At 35.5% G+C, this 18,359-nt stretch overlaps 1 protein-coding gene across 3 annotated transcripts; it reads right to left on the bottom strand.

The window, feature by feature from the left end:
• Nucleotides 1-16: 16 nt before the first annotated feature.
• LOC112196907 (myosin-6) lies at nt 17-17,757 on the bottom strand. 3 transcript variants are annotated; one of them, XM_024337376.2, is made up of 39 exons: nt 17,203-17,757; nt 15,729-15,857; nt 15,038-15,181; nt 14,622-14,767; nt 14,372-14,528; nt 14,154-14,212; nt 13,773-13,932; nt 13,253-13,402; nt 13,047-13,183; nt 12,810-12,956; nt 12,593-12,694; nt 12,140-12,197; nt 11,947-12,048; nt 11,323-11,360; nt 11,056-11,182; nt 10,769-10,939; nt 10,539-10,670; nt 10,327-10,436; nt 9,507-9,567; nt 9,037-9,214; nt 8,738-8,943; nt 7,527-7,646; nt 6,824-6,922; nt 5,770-5,949; nt 5,454-5,627; nt 4,755-4,894; nt 4,488-4,602; nt 4,388-4,402; nt 4,224-4,298; nt 3,946-4,116; nt 3,478-3,609; nt 3,185-3,367; nt 2,576-2,707; nt 2,429-2,499; nt 2,229-2,328; nt 2,034-2,090; nt 1,055-1,111; nt 778-858; nt 17-698 (listed from the first exon to the last, which is right to left on the bottom strand). In XM_024337376.2, exons 1-39 carry the CDS (start codon nt 17,203-17,205, stop codon nt 501-503), a joined length of 4,617 nt encoding a protein of 1,538 aa, XP_024193144.1. In that variant the 5' UTR covers nt 17,206-17,757; the 3' UTR covers nt 17-500. The 3 variants fall into 3 exon arrangements, with proteins under 3 accessions (XP_024193144.1, XP_040373601.1, XP_040373602.1); XM_040517668.1 differs by having other exon boundaries at nt 560-698; nt 764-858; XM_040517667.1 differs by lacking the exon at nt 4,388-4,402.
• Nucleotides 17,758-18,359: the final 602 nt, after the last annotated feature.

Genomic DNA, 18,359 nt, shown 5'->3' with positions numbered 1-18,359 from the left:
AACTGTGCCTCTGCAATTGCTGAAATCATATAAGCAAATGCACTATATATTATATACCTTGACTTGTAGTATATTCAACTACTTTGTACAGATGTTCTGGGCCTGGAGCAGTAGTCTTAAGATCAGCTCCTCCCATACATTACTGCACAATATTCTTCCCTCCTACCATCCCTATAAAGAATTCAGGCCCCAAGTGACCGGTTACAAGAAGAGATAAAACAAAATTATGTAACCTTGAACTGTGAAACTATATATCCCTGGCGCCCCTCTACCTATCTGAACCAGCCTAGCGTTTTTATACATTTCTAATTGCAAAGAACAAGGTTGCACTGGTGACAATGAAAGTTACAAGAACGACACGTGCAGAGGGGGGAAATTTGGAGCGGATGTACAGCACAGAAATGTCAAGGGAGTTGAAAGAGTTGAAGTTTCGGTTGACTCATTGTCAAAATGTGCACCATGCACGGTGAGAAAAAGAGAACTGTAGAGAAACAACAGCCTTACTCTTGTAAAAATTGGAAGGCTGGCTTAGCCAAAAGCTCTGCAGGAGGTTTTATATCTGGAAATGTCTGATCTTGCATGGCACTAGAAAGATCATCAGCTGAATAAGGAATGCTGGAAGTGTCATCCAACGAATAATTGTTGCTATCGTCGTTGCTGGAATCATCTGTCATTAGAAAACTCATGCTGGAAATGACCTGCAGAAGAAAAGTACATTAAATATGTCACAGTTACGAATTAAGAAGCTTGAAAACAAGTTCACCTTTCTCAACTCACATCAGGGGATACACTTGGTTCATTGTCAACATCATCCCAAAACAGTGTGCATATTCTATGAAGCTGCTGAACATTCAAGACCTGAAGACAGAAGCATTAATAAAGGACAGAGTGCAAGATAATAAAAATCAAGTCTATTTATTATGTGCCAAACAAAAAAATTCATTAAAAATTGAGCAAGAACATGCTAATCTCAATCTCAAAAAATCTGGTGTTTACACTTTATCCAGACTAAAAATTCATTTCAACAGCGAGTTTCACAGACAGAAAGGCTTACAGGGCACAAGTCATTTGTAAGTTCATCATAGGAGATTCTAAACTTTTCATGTAGAACCTGCAGAGATGAAACTAGTATTCAGATAAAAGTACTAGCTAGCAATTAAATTAAAGTGAATAATAGACGAGTTTCCAAATTCAAAATCATGCGAACTAAAGTAAGTTAATTATCATTTTTCAGATGAAAAATGAAATCAGAGAGTACTTCCATGATGAGCCTCCAGGAGTTGTATGCAAAAAGGTTTCAGGAATATTGATGCATACTAAGACAAAATCAAATTGAATACATTTGAGCATTCAAACTGGCATACAGGTAGACATGCAAGGTCAAGATCATTTACGCAATATAAGAAAAAGTTGAGTGATTGATCAGTTGTCAGGATTTTCTCTTAACTTACTGTCCCTAGTGAGACAACAACATTCGATGATATGGAGCAGATCAACTGATCCGCATTTCTACAAATAAGTTAATAACACATTGAAGGGATACAAGTCTAAACTGGCAAAGCAAGGGAAATGTACCAGTTCCAATTTATATGTCTAATTATCTAGAGCTAACAACATTGCTCCATCAATTGTGTCTCTGTAGAATGCTGTTAACAGTCACTTGTAAAATTCAATATAATGTCGTATTTACTCCCCAATCTACTGCATATATAATTCCATATGATGAACAAGATAAATTCAAAAATCCTTTTCATTCTAGTGTTCAGATTTTTTATTAATTTTTTATACAAGAAGTTTTCTATTTTCTAATTTATGATATTATTCAGTATTATAAGATAATAAAGGGTTTTTAATATTTCCAGTATATATACCTATTAAAAATATTTTAGCCTATGACTGCAAAAATGAATAACAAAATAAATGAGTAGCAGCAACATTCAAAATGACTTGTACGTTTAACTACAATATCTAGCAACAAGAACCATCCAAATAAATACTTCTTGTTTTTCTTTAACGCAGCTGAAGATACATACCAGGAATCCTACAGCCTGCCTAACATATTTGAGTTCATCCCATGATGAGCCAGCATACTGCAGTGAGATGAAACATCAAAGAAAATTGATCAAAACAAACCACAAGAAACAACAAGTGCTATATTCAACGCCAGGCAGCTAGGAAGTCAAAAACTGAAAACTAGCCCTTTTCTGGTGATGAGAATAGAAGAGCACCTCTTCCTTTGCTAGGTTACACCATAGTTCCAATTCAGCTAATCCATTCTTCACATAATGCCCATTGCTGAATGTGCAGAACTCTCGCTGAAGGAGGAGGCTATAGCACAATTGAACAACAATGCAGCCATGATCGAGTTAACCCTGTTGTACATTACTCTGTACAATATTTTTTTGATAAAGACAGAACAGCAACTTACCTATTAAAAATCTGTACATTGATATATGCGAAATTTTGAGCAAGTATCTTCTGCACAAGAATTTGAGGCACCTGAAACAGGATTGACAATTAGATCAGAACATATCAAAAAGGATAATTTACAATTGTACAGAGTAAAATCCCGTACACAATTTTCTTTCATTGTAGAGAGGAACCCATCAAGACACGCAACAATGGCATTCCAAGGATTAGCCGGAGAACTACTATTGTCGGACCCTTCTGGTGGTTTCACAACACAGTCTTTTGATGTTTTGGGTGCCTAAATAATAAAGCATGTGATCAGTGCTAATGAAATGTCTCATTGGAGAATTAACTGAATTGGTTCACATAAACCAGCATCCAAAATACAAAATAACTTAAAACACACGCTAGCACACAACTTTAAAAAATAAACAAATAAATAAATAAATAAAATCATTCTCAGGAAACTTGTTATCAACCAAGAAAGCGTAACTTGCACCCTCAAAAACTTATGTGAGGAATCAAATCATAAATTTAATCAAACCTATATAGAAGGAGTGTCAATACATTATAATGTGCAAGACAAAATCCACATCAAGAAAGGATGATAGAAAAAAAAAAAAAAAAACAATTCATCTAGGATCTAAAAATGGCCTATTATTTATAGAAGATCTAAACCAAGCTTAGCAAAAGTTAACTCAAAGATAATAATCAGATGCCTAACTTATGTAAGTCTTGCGAAGATCCAGTAGTGGAAATTCAAAATTGGTTGTACCTTGACACAAGAAGAAAGCTGAAGTGATAATTCCTTCTTCAAATTGTCTCGGATGATTCCATAAATCTTTTCTACATATGCTGTCAGTTGCTGCTTGAAAAGCAAAGCTGGATACTTAGCCTCAACCAGGCGCACAAGATCAGAATCACCAACAGAAAGATTGGCGGAAGAAGACCGAAAGCCCTATGAAACATGAACATCATATCACATCATGCACAACAAAGAAGATAGAGATCAGATGAACTATCAAAAGGACAAAATGAAAAGGTCAAATAAATGAAATATGTTATTACTGAGGCCATCCTTCCAAAAAAAGTTGTTGGAGTAGGAGGCTTTCGCGTAGTTCTTAAACTCCGTTGGAGCAGGAACAACAGTATGGATGTATTGGATAACCAATAAGCCATATGATTTCTGTTATCCTGGTCCTGCAAAAAACACATACACTATCAAACTCAAGTTCCAAAATGCATTGCAGGGAAATTTAATCTAAATTGCTGCTGGGCCTTGCAATACTTCAAACCTTTTATTTATACACAAATTACATACAGGGGTGGACAAGATAGTGACCAATTAACCTAACATATAACCTTTTATTGACATGCTCATATCACTTTTATACAAAATATGAAAAAAGCATATGAGATACAAGAACATATATACATGTTCTTAGTACGAATCTTAAGATTATATATGAAAATCATAACTACTGGTTCAGTGCTAAAACATTGGTAAGCATAAATTAATAATGAAAACTAATTTACCTCTATTGCTGAACCAATTATCTGAATAAGCCGGTCAAATACACTAGTTTTTTCCGCTTCAAATGACTTCCAGTGGAGAAGGCATCTGTATATAGTAATTGCTGCAACTGGCTTTCCTTCACTGAACCCCAGATCACTTGTTACGCATTTCATCAGAGCATCAACACTCTCCTGCAGCATATACGAAAATAGTAGGCAACTAAAGTTCAATGAAAAAAGTGAGAAAAAAAGAACATAATGAACTGGAAAGCATGATTTTTTTGTAAAGAAATACATACATGTTGCCTTTCAATTTCGGATCTCCTGAAAGACTCTGAGCCAAATTTTTTTGATGGTGTAGCTCTAAGTGGTTCCTATATAATGTAAAACCTACTTAGGATCGTATATAGAACAGCAAATAAAATATGTGGTAAACTACTCTTGCTTTGTAATATTCACTTACATGATGACCATCAGCCTGCAATTATAAGGGGAGAGAAAGAAAATATCAAAAGAATGTTCTTAGAAAGACCAATGAGAAAAACATTCTATGCCACGTCTACCTGAGCTGTTGCAGCTGTTAAATGTTCTGACATCTTCTGAGAAGGTGACATCCGCAATGAATGCTGCCGTAAAACTTGGCCCTCGGTTTCAATGTCAGAGAGTTTCTCTTGGAGCCTGAAGATCAACAAAGACGGTATTTATTACAGGACAACTAAACCAAATCAAGCATGAAGATCATGCTATCTAAATTCATAGTAATTGACTGAATAGATATCAATTATGCCTCCTAGTCTAATATGACAGAAGTGAACTAGTGAAGAAAGAACCTCTGCATGGTAGTCTTCAATTCAACTATCTTCGACTCTGCCACCACAGCCTGCTTCAACCGCTCTTCACTAAGCCTGCTTGTTTCTTCAAATTTTTTCTCTGTTTCATCAATCTTCTTCTCCAGTGAATTTACCAAAGCCTGCAAGGGATCAAAGCCAGCTCGATAAATACGAAGGAAAACTAACAATGCAACCATGAAATGTTAATATTAGGGTTATTATCACAAATGGTACCTGAACTATACATCAATCTTATCGATGGTACCTGAACTTCAATTTTGATCACAACCAGTACCCGAACTTTTCGATTTCATTTTAGATGGTACCTAGAGCCACCTCCGGTCAATATTCTGACTAAAAACGGCATGTGAGGTGATCATAGTGATGATTTTTTATGATTTCAAGGGTTGCGATCATATATAGTGATGATTTTTTGGTAATAGACTTGCCTTGAACTTGAAATTTTATTATTTTTTTAGATTTGGCTTTTTTGGCCGGAATAGTGACCGAAGGTGGCCTTAGGTACCATTTAAAATGAAGTCGAAAAGTTCGGGTACTGGTTGTGATCAAAATTGAAGTTCAGGTACCATCGATAAAATAGAGGATAAGTTCAGGTACTATTGTGATAATAACCCTTAATATTATATCTAAAAGTATTCGATCAGGAGCAAATTGTGCATACAAATTATGGACATTTACCTTGAGCTTCTCGTTCTCAGAAGTAAGCTTGTTGACCATCTCATCACCAACAACTGGAACCTCCTGTAGGACTGGAGCTTGTTCGGCTCTTGTTGTTGCAGCCTCACCTTCCTTAATAACTAGTGGTTTAGTTTCTTGAGATTGGTGTTGCACCTCTTTCGAATTTAACAAAGCCTGCAAGAGATCTTAGCCAGCTCAAAATTCTAAAATACAAAGGTAAAACTAACAGCATATACAACTGCAATGTTGAACAGTCAATTTTTCTGTGTAATTATTCAGGAGAAACATATGCTTGCAAGAGTTTCAGCACCTTTACCTTGAGCTGCTCATTCTCAGCCGTAAGCTTATTGATCATTTCATGATCAACTACCGAAACCTCCTGCACAACGGGAACTTGTTCACCACCTTTGGATGAACCCTGCAATTGGAGTTTCATCTCTTCCAAAGCAGACTGCAATTTTGCATTTTCCTTTGTTTTGGCTTCCTCCATGTCTGCCTGCATTAATACATACACGATTACACTACTGACATTAAAATGAAAGGTGTAAAATAAAGTAGAAATTCTGATACTGCTTGTGTTTCTTGCCAAACAATTTGAAGCTTAATCAATAAGGATCAAAACCAACATAGAAAGAATAATGCGGCCCAAAGCGAAATGTTAAAACACTCTGTAAAATACAAGATTCAATACAAATGAAAAAGAAAAATTATGGTGGGTTTTGACGGAAGAAATCCTAATGAATGAAGTGGTTTATAGAAAAAAAAGATATAGAGGTACTGTAAGTTTGTGAGAAATTAAAGAGCGAACAGAGAGGATAAGAGAAGGTAATGAAATGTCAAGAAACCAAGCCCTTCAAGAACACCTGATTTCATTCATTCGTTACAATGGCTTACTTGTATGCTTCAAATAATAGCCCAAGGAATCCTAGATGGCTTATACTCACCAATAGAATAATTTATGGGGTCATGAAATGAAACTTGAATGAAATTGGGTCTTCTCTAAGAGTTAACTACATTTTCCTTAAACTTGATATTAATTCTTTGGTAAAGAAATACAAAGGAAGCAAGAGATTCTTTCTCAAAAGGAAATATTAAAGCAGTCACCAATATATAAAAATGTCATAAGTTATTTCTGCAGGTGGCTGATGCTTATATATTAATTTATCTATTACCTGCAGATACTGATCACATGATTGCAGAGGGGGCAACATATGATCTAAGCATTAATAAATTAGATAAAATATAAGGATCATTAACCCATGAGTCATGGCTCAAGTGATTTGGATGGAATGTGGAATGTGGTAAACCATGAGCCTTAGCTCAAGATTTGATTCCTTTATAATGAAAAGGGAGAAGATGAAGATCATTACTCTCATTTGTTTTTCCTTCTGCAGAAGTGACGTTAGCTCTTCAACTTCCTTTTCCAACTTATTTTTGGCTTCTTGGAGAGCACCAGTTTCCTTTGCATCCTGTAAAAAGGAAAACTTGAATTTAAACAACTAATATGATGATCAGTCTGCATATGCACTTCCTTGGAACCATGTTACCATAGAGTGGGGAAAAAAAAACAGGTTGGAACAAAAGTTAATGAAAATGTCAATTCAATCCAGCAATTTACACTGTGAAAGAGAGAGAGAGAGAGAGAGAGAGAGATGAAGCAGAAGACTCGGCTGTCACAAGAAAAGAAATCAGAATTTTTTTTTTGTCCTTTTCAATTGAATTATATACTACTTTGTTTTTCCAAAAACACCAAAATAGTGGACTTAAATCTTGATCTACTGAAACAGTTTCCTTTACAATTCCAAATAGGGATTTAGAATTTAGAGGGACTGATCTTGAGTTTCTCTAGGTTGCAAATCATATAGCAACTACTTTAGATCCTAGCAATAGAAAATTAGAAACATACACAACTACAGAAAATTTCCTATATGATGGAGCATCTATGTGAATGAATAGTTGCCAGACTGGAAACGAACTGACAAGCATGCCAACAAGGGACAACAGATGTAGGAAGCTTACATCTGGATTAAGAAGAGAAATTAGACAGAAAACAAAAAGAAAGGAGATTAACACCATTCTAAGCTTCAGCAACTTCTTGTGAGCAGCTTCTTGTCTTATAGCACATTGTGTGGCGATTGCTACTTTTTTCATCCTCAAATATCGAACACTGCCCAAGTATTGTCGGCCTTGACTCTGTAATAGACATTAAACATAGAATCAGTGGCATAAACAACATAAAAAAATTGTAACAATAAAACAATTAATTCTACAGTATCTATTGAATGGCTACTCTTCAATGTTTGAATCAGGGTTTGTACAATTCTTTTCTCCTTTATTCTTTTTTCTCAGCATTATTCAAGATTCTGAAAAGGATTAGTACGAAAGTGAAAAACCTAATGAAAACATTCAGATGCAGCGGAAATGTTTTGGAAAGCAAAAGTTTGTCCAAAGGTCAAAGTTGAAGCTTGAATCATAGTTCATGCAAAAATCCAATACATGTCATGTGCTTCGAGAAAAGAAACCAGATTTATAATGCTAAAACCTCTGCATTATGTGTCAAGAGACAGAAAGAGTATAATCGTGTGTTAATTCATATTCAGAAGCTTACAATATGGAAAAATTTATTCAGAGATGCAACATGATTTGGAAAGCCCAGAGGGTGTTGTACTCAGTTGAGTGCAAGGCTAAGGGGTTTTTGTGAAGGGAAAAGGGCCATTGTTCTAGGAGATGTAGGGATATATCATATGAAATTATGAATCATTAGCATGGAAAGGAACAAACCAATCTTTAAAGATCATAGAGAGATGGAGGTTGAGGAATTGTGGGAGAGTTATGTACTGCTCTTCTTTAGGGGTATCTGTTTCAGTTGCTTTTAAAGGCATTGGTATTTCATCTACTTTGTTAGATTAGAAGGCTGTAACCCTTGGTTTTGTAGTTCTGTGTATGCCTGTTGGTCATTTTTTCTGTTTTTATTGTTCTATTTCTTCTTATTGGACTGGACTGCTGCTTGTTCTTTTATGTTTTGGGTTTTTTGATGCAAGTTTCTTCTCAAACAAAATAATATTCTCTCTCTCGACCAGGCTTTCTCTTGTGTATCTCGCATGTTGGGTAGTATCACTACTCAATCATCTTTGATCATCTTGAAAATCTTCTTCTTAACATGCGTACTTATATTTTGCATGAAAAGAGAATAAATTATAGGGGAGTTGGGAAATGGAGAGAATTGAAACCCCAAAAATATCAGATATCAGTGTTGCTATAATAAACAGAAATGTAAGCTTCACCTGGATAACAATTGCAGCCATTGTTCGCCTCCTGAACTTAAGCTCATTACGAGCAGTCATCCCACGCATAGCAGTTTGAATAGAAACAGCTGAAGACCACGCACTTTTATAAGCGTTTTTTGAAATATACCGGCGACTGTACTTCTGGATTTTCACAGAAGCAACTTCCCTTCTCAAGTTTTCATATCGATGCCGTCCAATTTGTCCTGCAATCAGCTCCAAAAACAAAAATGTTTGTTACTAGTTGTTGGGCTAGAATGCAACTTATCACCAAGAAGTTCAAGTGAAATACTTGGTACCTCTACACACAGCTTGGATATCAATGGCAGACGACTGCAACCGGATATATATTTTTCGACATACATATGAGCGAATTTTATTTTGGATGACACGTGCCGATCTTCCTAAGACCTCAGCACGATAAGCATCTAGCTCTGCCATCTGACCAGCTCTGAGAAACACTTTTGTTTTGCCAATCTACAAGAGAAACATAAAGATTTTTCCCTTAAATCTTACAAAAGAGTGTAGGTTTGGATCATATGAAGATCAGCAGTAAAAAGCAGCTTGGTTTCTGCAAACTGGTGCATTTTTCAAATAGCAGTAACACTACAATGCAATAAAAAGCTAAGATCTTGATATAAAGAAACTGCCTTCATTTCAGTAAATACTAAATACATGCAGAGAACATAAGTATTTTCAATTATACATAATCGTTTAATAAAAGAAAATAAATTCTATAAACTTGTAAAAGCAGAACTAGTCTAAGTACCTGATATCCCTGGAGGTTGACCTTCTGTAAAATCTTCTTGCATGCAGTAACCTCATCTAAACTGAAAATAAAGAAGTAAGATGGTTAATAGGACTACTTTTTCACACACGCACAACAAACACCAAAAATAAATAAATAAAAATAGAGAGAGAGAACAACACACGAAAAAGAAGAAACCTAATGGTCTTTCTGATACATGTATAGTTATTCTCTCTCATTATAAGAATATTTTTATTTCGATCAAGCAACAATACAATCTCTGTGGACAAGTTGTCCCCCTTAAACAGAGTACAGTACAAAAATGAAAGTTATTCTAGATATTATAAAATTCTTCCAACATAGGGGACCTTATGCCTTGGTTAGAACAGCTGCTTTTAATCACTTTAGCAAATAAATCATGAGACTCAAAAGATACCGAATCCTAAGGTGATAAACAAAATAATATTTTATCCCGTATCTCCTCCCCCAACCCATATATAGTTTTGAATAACACACTTGTTTCTCAAGAGCCACAGAACCCAAAAACTATTTGTAAACTACAACGGAACAAAACTTTTATAGTTGATTCTGCATAATGATCAACATCTCTTGTAGAACAACAATACATTTATTTTTGTGGCCAGTAATCAATCGTTGCAGAACATGATAGATAAGGAGAGGGGAGAGGTAAACAGTGGGTATGTAGTTCATTGATAGTTGTTAACTGCACAGTTGCAATATATGTAGCGCCACATCCATGATCTTCCACACACAGGGGGGGGGGGGGGGGGAGGAGAGAGAGAGAGAGTTTTGGTTGATGCCAGATGATATTTGGAACTACCTTCCTTTTAGAACGTCAGGTGCGAGGATGCCAAAACGAGTAGCAAATTCATCAAATGTCTTTCTACTGGGAAATCCAGCACAGCTAATCCTAATTGCCTCCATAACTCCCTGGAATATAATAGGTATAACTTATCAAATTCTGTTGATTATATATAACGAACTTAACTGGTATGATCAACAGTAATGAATTGACTGCAACAATAAGCTTACCCCACAGCTAAGCTGCTGCAAAACATTATTATTCTCAAAAATGGCTGGCTTAAGTTGATTATTCGGCTTCACACAACGTATGTAGTGAGGCTCAATGGAACTTAGTGTTTCGAGCAAAGATTGCAGTTGTTGCTGTAGACGAAGACCACATAAATAAAAAGTAAAACAGCATAAATACAAAAACTTTCACTGCAAATATGCATAATGAGAAACTTAGAACAGAAAGGGACCTTGAATTGAGAACCTATTGATGAGAATTTTGATGACTTGGCAGATTCTTCAGGTAAAGGAGGGAACAAGCCCGAAACAAAAGAGCACTCTGATGCACTCAGGAGTGCCTGATGCTCAGCAACAACATAATCTTTGTTCTTATCTATGAAGAACTCTGTTTGATATGTAACCTGAAAACAAAATTTACCAATGAAATGATTATCTAGCAAGTTCATAATTTCTCCTTGCTAGAAATATTTTATGACTACCAGCATAGTTATATAAATGTTTGAATTTAAAAACTTACATCACCAGCATAATGACATATGGTGAAGTCAGTGGGTGACAATTTCGGCTTGCTAAAACGTTTATGGTCTTTAAAAGTTTGATAAAGCTTCTGTGAAAACGTCTCATGTGTTGATCTGGGGAACATGCTACAAAAAGTACCAATAGCTTTGTAACAAACATTAAGTAAGAAAAGAAATTCATAATCAACTGGTTGATGCGTTCAAAATTGGGAGGGAGAAGGCGGGGGAGGGGATATCACATTAATATTTTATTTTTGAATGCGTACCAAGCCTCATCTAGTAGAGCAATTATGCCACCAGGTTTCTGAAGACAAAAGCATACATCAGAAAGATAAAACTCTATATCATGAATCTTATTGATCACTAAAACTTCATTTTATTGCAAAGAGAATAGTAATAGCAGTAGCAAGGATGCATGAAGACAAGAAATTAACTCAACAGAGAAAAGAGTAGTGCAAAAGAAAGATTCACATAGGAAGCCACTATTTTTTATTTTTTTATAAAAACAACTACTTTAATGAGCAAAGTTAGAAGAGTATAAAAGAAGATGGACAAGAAGTCCATCAAGAACAAAACAAACTAATAGGGCAACAAGAATCCCCACTAGAAAGCCTACATCCAGAATAGACAAAGCCTCTCATGTTCCCCAAAAAAAAACAAAAAGAACAGAGTAATTCAAGAGAAGCACACTTAGGAAAACACTAGTATATGCAGGACCAATTTTCCACAAAATACTAAAAAGAACTTGCAGAACTACAGAAAAACTATATAAAATATATAGGCTTCATTAATCACAAAGAATGTGCTTATCATTTTCAACACTAAATTGCAAGAAAATAAACAGACCTTGAAGAAAAAAAATAAAAAAAGGAGGTAGGAAATTTGCATACCTTTTCAATGAGATCAAGAATATCCTGATTATCTACAAACTCTATGTAACTCCAATCAATTTCTTCTTTAGTATATTCTTCTTGTTCCATCTTGAAGACATGCTGTTAAGCAGAATGTTGACACTTAATTGAGTAAATGTCTGGAAGACCCAAGAATTCTAAAGAATACATATCATGTACTCATTTTCCACACCTGGTTGAAATGTTGCTGCAATTTTTCATTTGTCAAATTGATACAAAATTGCTCGAAGCTGCACACATTTAACAATATTGAAACTTCACACATCTGGAGAAAACTCAAGAATATAATAAAGCAACTAGGATGACCTCAGAATTAAGAAAGGAACAGAGCTCTCTCAAAAAGGTGCTTGCAGGTAATGTTCAATTAACCTAAAAGGCTTGAAACCACTTGAAAAACACTTATTTAAAAGTGTTTCCAAGGACACAGCAGCCAAAGGAGCAGGAGAAATACCATCACCAAATATATTCTTAATTACAAATGCAATTGCATGGGTCAAATGACATCAAAGAGGCACAAGATAGTTAACTTTCTAATTATTATCCCCATAAACAGAATGATACAAGGCAGTCCTCTGCAAGAATTTAACCTCTAAATGATGAAAACAAAAGCGTACCGGTTAAGCACCTGTTTGTCTTGAAACTCTCAAATCCATAAATATCCAGAACTCCAATCAAATATTTTGAATCAGGATCTTGACCAATAGAGTTATTTATCTTTTTCACAAGCCTGTAGTAATCAGTTTACGAACTTAGAAAATCAGTGTGGATGTTTTGTTCTCAATGATGAAATAATTAGTATCTATTGAAACGTACACTTATCATAAAAAATTACTGAAACCTACCAATCAAATAATCTTGAATAAACAATTTTGGCCAAAGCATCTCTACTGGTGGCTGCAGTGTCTGGATCTAAGCATTTTGTTATGGTCTCATCACGGGTCGCCATCACACGTTTGCAAAGAGAATCTTCAAGTGATTTCTCATTGCACCTAAGAGATGGTGTAGGTTAGACATTAGCACTACTGATGACATCAAATTTCATATGTTAATATTGAAAATAATAAACAATGTTCACAAACTCGAGGAGCTCAGCAGCTGTTTTGAGATGGGACCGAGATCTATCATCTTTGGGTTCAGAAGAATCAGCTTCTGTCCCCTTTGCAAAGTCAATATTGCCTAAATGGAGTATTGCAGCTACAACTCGAAATATGGCATCCTGAAACCACAACATTAGAAAGGATCTTTTCTGGAATATTCAGTATTTATAAGCTATCAAGTGATATACCTGCTCATCAGGGCTGATCCCAACAACATCCATAGCTTTCCTAGTTGTGAGGTACTCCTTAGAATCATCCACCCCATCCAGCTTATAGCAGTTTGACTGATTTAGATAACGAAATGTTTTTGGATTTCCCAATTTGTACCTCTCAACATCCTGAGTGTGAACACAAGAAAACACGCAAAATTCATATCAAGAGTACTCGATATCATTTAGATAATTAACTATTCTTAGGCTTTACGATCTTGCGGTTAAACTCAGGTGATCCTGGTGTGCCACTACCATGCATAGGCCCATGGTTGTCTGCATGTGAGCATGCACAGAGGGACACATGGTACAGTTATAACAATCTAAAATTTTCATTAGTTTAGGAATGATCAGCAGTTGAACAATTATCCAGTGGTCTTTCTGGCTATCTAAAATACAAAGTTTTAGCTGGAGAAGAATACATAATTTCTTGTAACACAATACCAGACTGTAATTACAAATGAATGATTTTTTGTATGGATATCAAAGTTCAATCTACCTCTGGTGGTGCAGCACAGAGCATATAAAAGCAATGGTAATTTCTCTCAGGATCAGACACTTGACAAACACGCGATCTTTCCAATAAATAAGTTCTGATGGCAGCTCCAGAGATTCTTCCCCTTTTATCAAACTGAAGCTCCACGAACTTACCAAAACGACTGCAGTTATATTGAACTGATTGAGAGGAGAAACTTACGCATGTATTGAAAATATAAGCGGACAAATACATAATGCTTTCAATTTTGACTTCTGCCCTAACTTTAGCTATATCTGTATTCTGTAGTATGGTTGTGTATCTCAAAAGGGTTTACACCCCAAATTAAAAGAAATAAAAAAAAATATTTATGTCAGTAGAAGAAAAACGAAAAGAGGTTCCCACCTTGAATTATTATTTCTGACTGTCTTTGCATTACCAAATGCTTCGAGAACAGGATTAGACTGCCATCAAATAGAACAATAAGTGAAAGAAAAAAAATTATTTTATCACTAATACAAGTCACTTCCAAAACAAAATCCCATGAACAACAGCCATCTAGATACAAAAATCGAATCAAATATGATACTACACACTTGGAAAGCTAAAAACAAACTGGTTACCTCTAGGACTTGCTGCTCCACAGACCGTCCTTCAGATGCAGCTCTTCCACCCATGTAGGCAAGATAATGCATAAGCATCTTTGTACTTTCTGTTTTTCCAGCTCCACTTTCTCCACTGACCAAAATTGCCTGGCTTATTCCCTCATTAATCATCTGCCTGCATTAGAAGTTTTTTTTATTAGTTTTAACTCACACTGAAAATAGTATAACACTCAACAAGTGAAACTAATGACAAAGTTTGGCAAATTACCTGTATGCAGCATCAGCAATAGCAAACGGATGTGGGTTCAGCTCACCGATAGCCATTCCTTTATACTTTTTCATCATGAGAGTATCATATAAATGAGGTAGTCTCTGGAAAGGGTTCACAGCTATCAATATACTCCCTGTGTAAGTCTGGAAACACCATTAGAGAGGTTAGCTGTGTCTGCCAACTATTTAAGTTACACTGCTTCTTTGAATACTCACTAATAAATTATTAACTGAGCATAGCAAATGATGACGTTATCCATGTTTCAGAAGAACAGTAGAGAGGTGAAAAGGAATGCAATTTTTCAGGAAATAAAACGGCAAATATGTCATTTACAAGAACATGAGAAACACCACAAGTTCTCTCTAACTTGTTAAAAGAGAAGGAGGATGTGCATCACTCTACATAGGACTCACATATATCTCATTCATAGCGTACCGACAGCTCAAATTCTGCAGAACCCCTGGTTCATGCAGATAAGCCAACTTTGTCATATCGTCTACACCACCTTCAGGAAACTCAGGATCCTTTGGGTAGACCTTGGATGCTTTGGCCACAACCTACAGTAAAAGTGAATGAGGAATTTAAATGCCCGTGAGATTATTGTAGTACTCATTGATATGGGGTTTACTGGGCACTAGATTTTATATACATGTATAAAATGACAAAGGAATAAAAAAAATTTCAAAAAAAAAAAAAGTTCACTTTTTATTCCACGTAAGCAATGAAAAGAAACAACATAACAGCTAAGTATTTGATTAGTAACCAATGATGAATTCATAATCAACATTTCTGCACAGGTTTTTGAAAGGATTACTGCAATCTGGATTTGGTGCTATAAGTTTTGTAACCTTAAGGTAGATTGAAAAATGCAAAGAAAATACATGTGTCTTGTAAAGATAAATCCATATGCTCTATATCTTGATAACAACAACTGGATGAACAATACATAGGGCTGCAAAGAGTTGTATCAAACCACACAATCAGAAAAATGAAACAGGCCACTGCAAGAGGAAAAAGTTTGAGAAACATGCAATTCTTAATCATGAACAATGATATCCCCAATTATAATTAATTTAATAAGAAATTTCAGGGAGTAACACTTACTGTCTTCCCTGATGTACAGTTTATTTCCACCTCTTCACCATTAACTCCAACAACTTCTCCATCTATCCAAGCTACCTCAGGATCCTCTACCCAAACAAAAGATCCAACTGCCAAATTGACATTAGCCGCCTGCATGGCCAATAAGATCAACAGCAGATCTATAAAAACATCTTTAATTTAAAATCATAACAATGAATTTCTGCAATGAACAAGTTAACCTAGTGTCAGAAAGCAAAAGACAACAAGACTAAGATGCAATCAGGATAATTGAACTGATCTACATAACTGTGAGATATTCTACAACTTAAATGAAAGTTATAAAATATTTACATAAAAAACTTGATTTTCAGTTTTTGAGATTAAAAAGCAGTTCCATAAAACACCAACTGGCTGCTGTGTCAAAATATGAGAACTAAAGAAGCAAACAAGAGAGAACAACAGTAGGCTTTTGTTTTATTTTCTGGAATTTCTAGATTTTATCTTAGTATTGAGCATTCATATGTTCTTGGTTATTATTATCTTCAGCTTCTTAAGGCTAACATCTATCAAGTATCATATAGTGATGGGAAGCATCCAATACAGAACCACAATGAGATAAAATACAACAAAGAAAAGATATTCAACGCACACAGGACGGCATGCATATTGCTTAAAATTAGTCTAAGTTTATCGATCGAGTTAAAAGAAAAATAGTACAATTTATCATTATAATACATTTATATTTTCTCTAACACAAACAGTTTCTCAGTTGACCACGCCTTGCTTTAAGGAATTGCACAGATTCACAGAATCAAACAAAAACAAAAAAAGTACTGGTGAGCAGTTATCAACTAGTCCTTCAAATCATGTTCAAAATCAAGCAAACCAAAGTATAATACAATATTTTTAGTATCAGATTTTATGTAAACTCATCCCTGCATGTTCTTTGGTTCAAAACAATTGATAGCATAATTCAAAGGTGATCAGAAACTTGAGCAAAAATATCCTAACTGATCGACCATATAGCAAAGGGTCCTCCAATGCAAAATGCAGCAATGGTAAGAATGCAGCTCTCTTTTCTGCCACCTAGTTTGAGAAAATGTTGCCTTTTGAGGCAGAAAGCCATTTAAACAATAGACTAACGCAAAGGCTTCCACCAAGTTACATCAAAAACAGCTAATTTCAATTCAGTTAATCACGAAATGAACTTCGATATTCTAAACTTTCCGACTCTGACTACAATAAACAAACAGAGACAATTTCTGGAATCCTCACCACCACAAACGATAATCAAACATTTCTAACCCCATGTTAGCTCATCAAACTTATGAATTAATCTGGAATTCTGCTAACTAAGCACAGAATGAAGCCACATTGAAACCATATGTAAATAAATTCACATTATATAGAATAGCAACAAATTTGTCAGGAGATTTGTCAATTGATAGCAAATGTACTATAAAACTTGGAGAATAAGAAAATGTGAAAAATGTACCATTGCGGACAAAACTTATGATTGGATTCAGATCCGAGGCAGGGCTCCCCAGATTCCCTCAAAAACAGCCCAATGACAAAGAAACCATGAATTCTCTCTTGACAGAGACGACCGTAAGGCCAATGATCCAACACCAAAATGTTATTACTTCTGTTCCAAAAACTCCGAGTTGCAGCAACACGCCCTCGTCTCAGCTCTAGAGGACAATGTCAACGTTGCTCCAACAAAATCGGGGCTCTAACTCTACCAAACAAAACCTTGTTTTTTTTTTTTGGTATAATGAAAACGCCAGGAGGAGAGGGGGATTTGGAAACAATGCAGATAGGTAGGTAGGAGGGTTACATGGGAAATGTTGTTGCAGAGGCTACAATGGCGGGACCTTTAATCCTTCTTGAACGAGAAAGAAGAAGAAGAAGATCCTCTCTGCAACTATTTTTCCCTTATTTTGTCTCTCTCTCTCTCTCTTGCTTGCCTTCTCGTTCTTGGCACTTTCTTCGTTGCACTTCTCGTCCTCTCTATTTCTCGCTCCAGGCCTTTGCCTTTGTTTGGCTCAGAAGCCTACCAACGTGAACACGCTAAACTCAACATGGAATGTGAAAATCCATTGTTGCCCCTTCACCCTTGGCGTTGGTTACACTTCTACTTTTTTGACGGCTCTTTATCCAAATGACCCAATAAATTTAACTCTATTTTTTTTTTCTAGAGAGAGAGAGAAATAAATTTTATTTAAATTTTGTTTTAATTAAAATAAATTTAACTCTATGAAAAGTTTCCAAATAAACATCATCATGAAGAGAAAATTTAGATGTGCGCTATTTACAGAGGAGGATCAGTCTCTTGTTTTCTCTCTCTTTGTTCGAGCTAAAGTCTCCACCTTCGGGGGTCATATATAAATATATATATATATATATATATATATCTGAGTCTTATTCTTTCTTGTCCTTATTGGGATTTTGTGACTTTAGGGGGTTTCTTCTCCGTGGAGGGGATCTTCTTCCTACTTTTCAGTTTTACCAGGCTTGGATTTCTGTAGCTAATTGCTGAGGTTACGCAACATGAAGCTTGTTTCTAGTTCAGTGATTCTTGCAATGGCCACATAATTTAGGCTAGGTCAGTCTCTATGTTTTTAGTTTGATGAGCGTGCGGCTTTTGTTGGT

Source organism: Rosa chinensis, chromosome 4 (genome assembly GCF_002994745.2).
Source record: "Rosa chinensis cultivar Old Blush chromosome 4, RchiOBHm-V2, whole genome shotgun sequence".
Lineage (NCBI taxonomy): Eukaryota > Viridiplantae > Streptophyta > Magnoliopsida > Rosales > Rosaceae > Rosa > Rosa chinensis.
Note: the sequence above shows the minus strand (reverse complement) of the source record. Positions and strands in the feature narration are given on the sequence as shown.

Coding starts and splice junctions, on each gene's coding strand:
- LOC112196907 (XM_024337376.2), bottom strand. Junction 14,213..14,371: donor TGGAGCAGCAAGTCCTAGAG/GTAACCAGTTTG, acceptor ATTTGATGGCAG/TCTAATCCTGTTCTCGAAGC. Junction 8,944..9,036: donor TATCCAAGCTGTGTGTAGAG/GTACCAAGTATT, acceptor AGCTGATTGCAG/GACAAATTGGACGGCATCGA.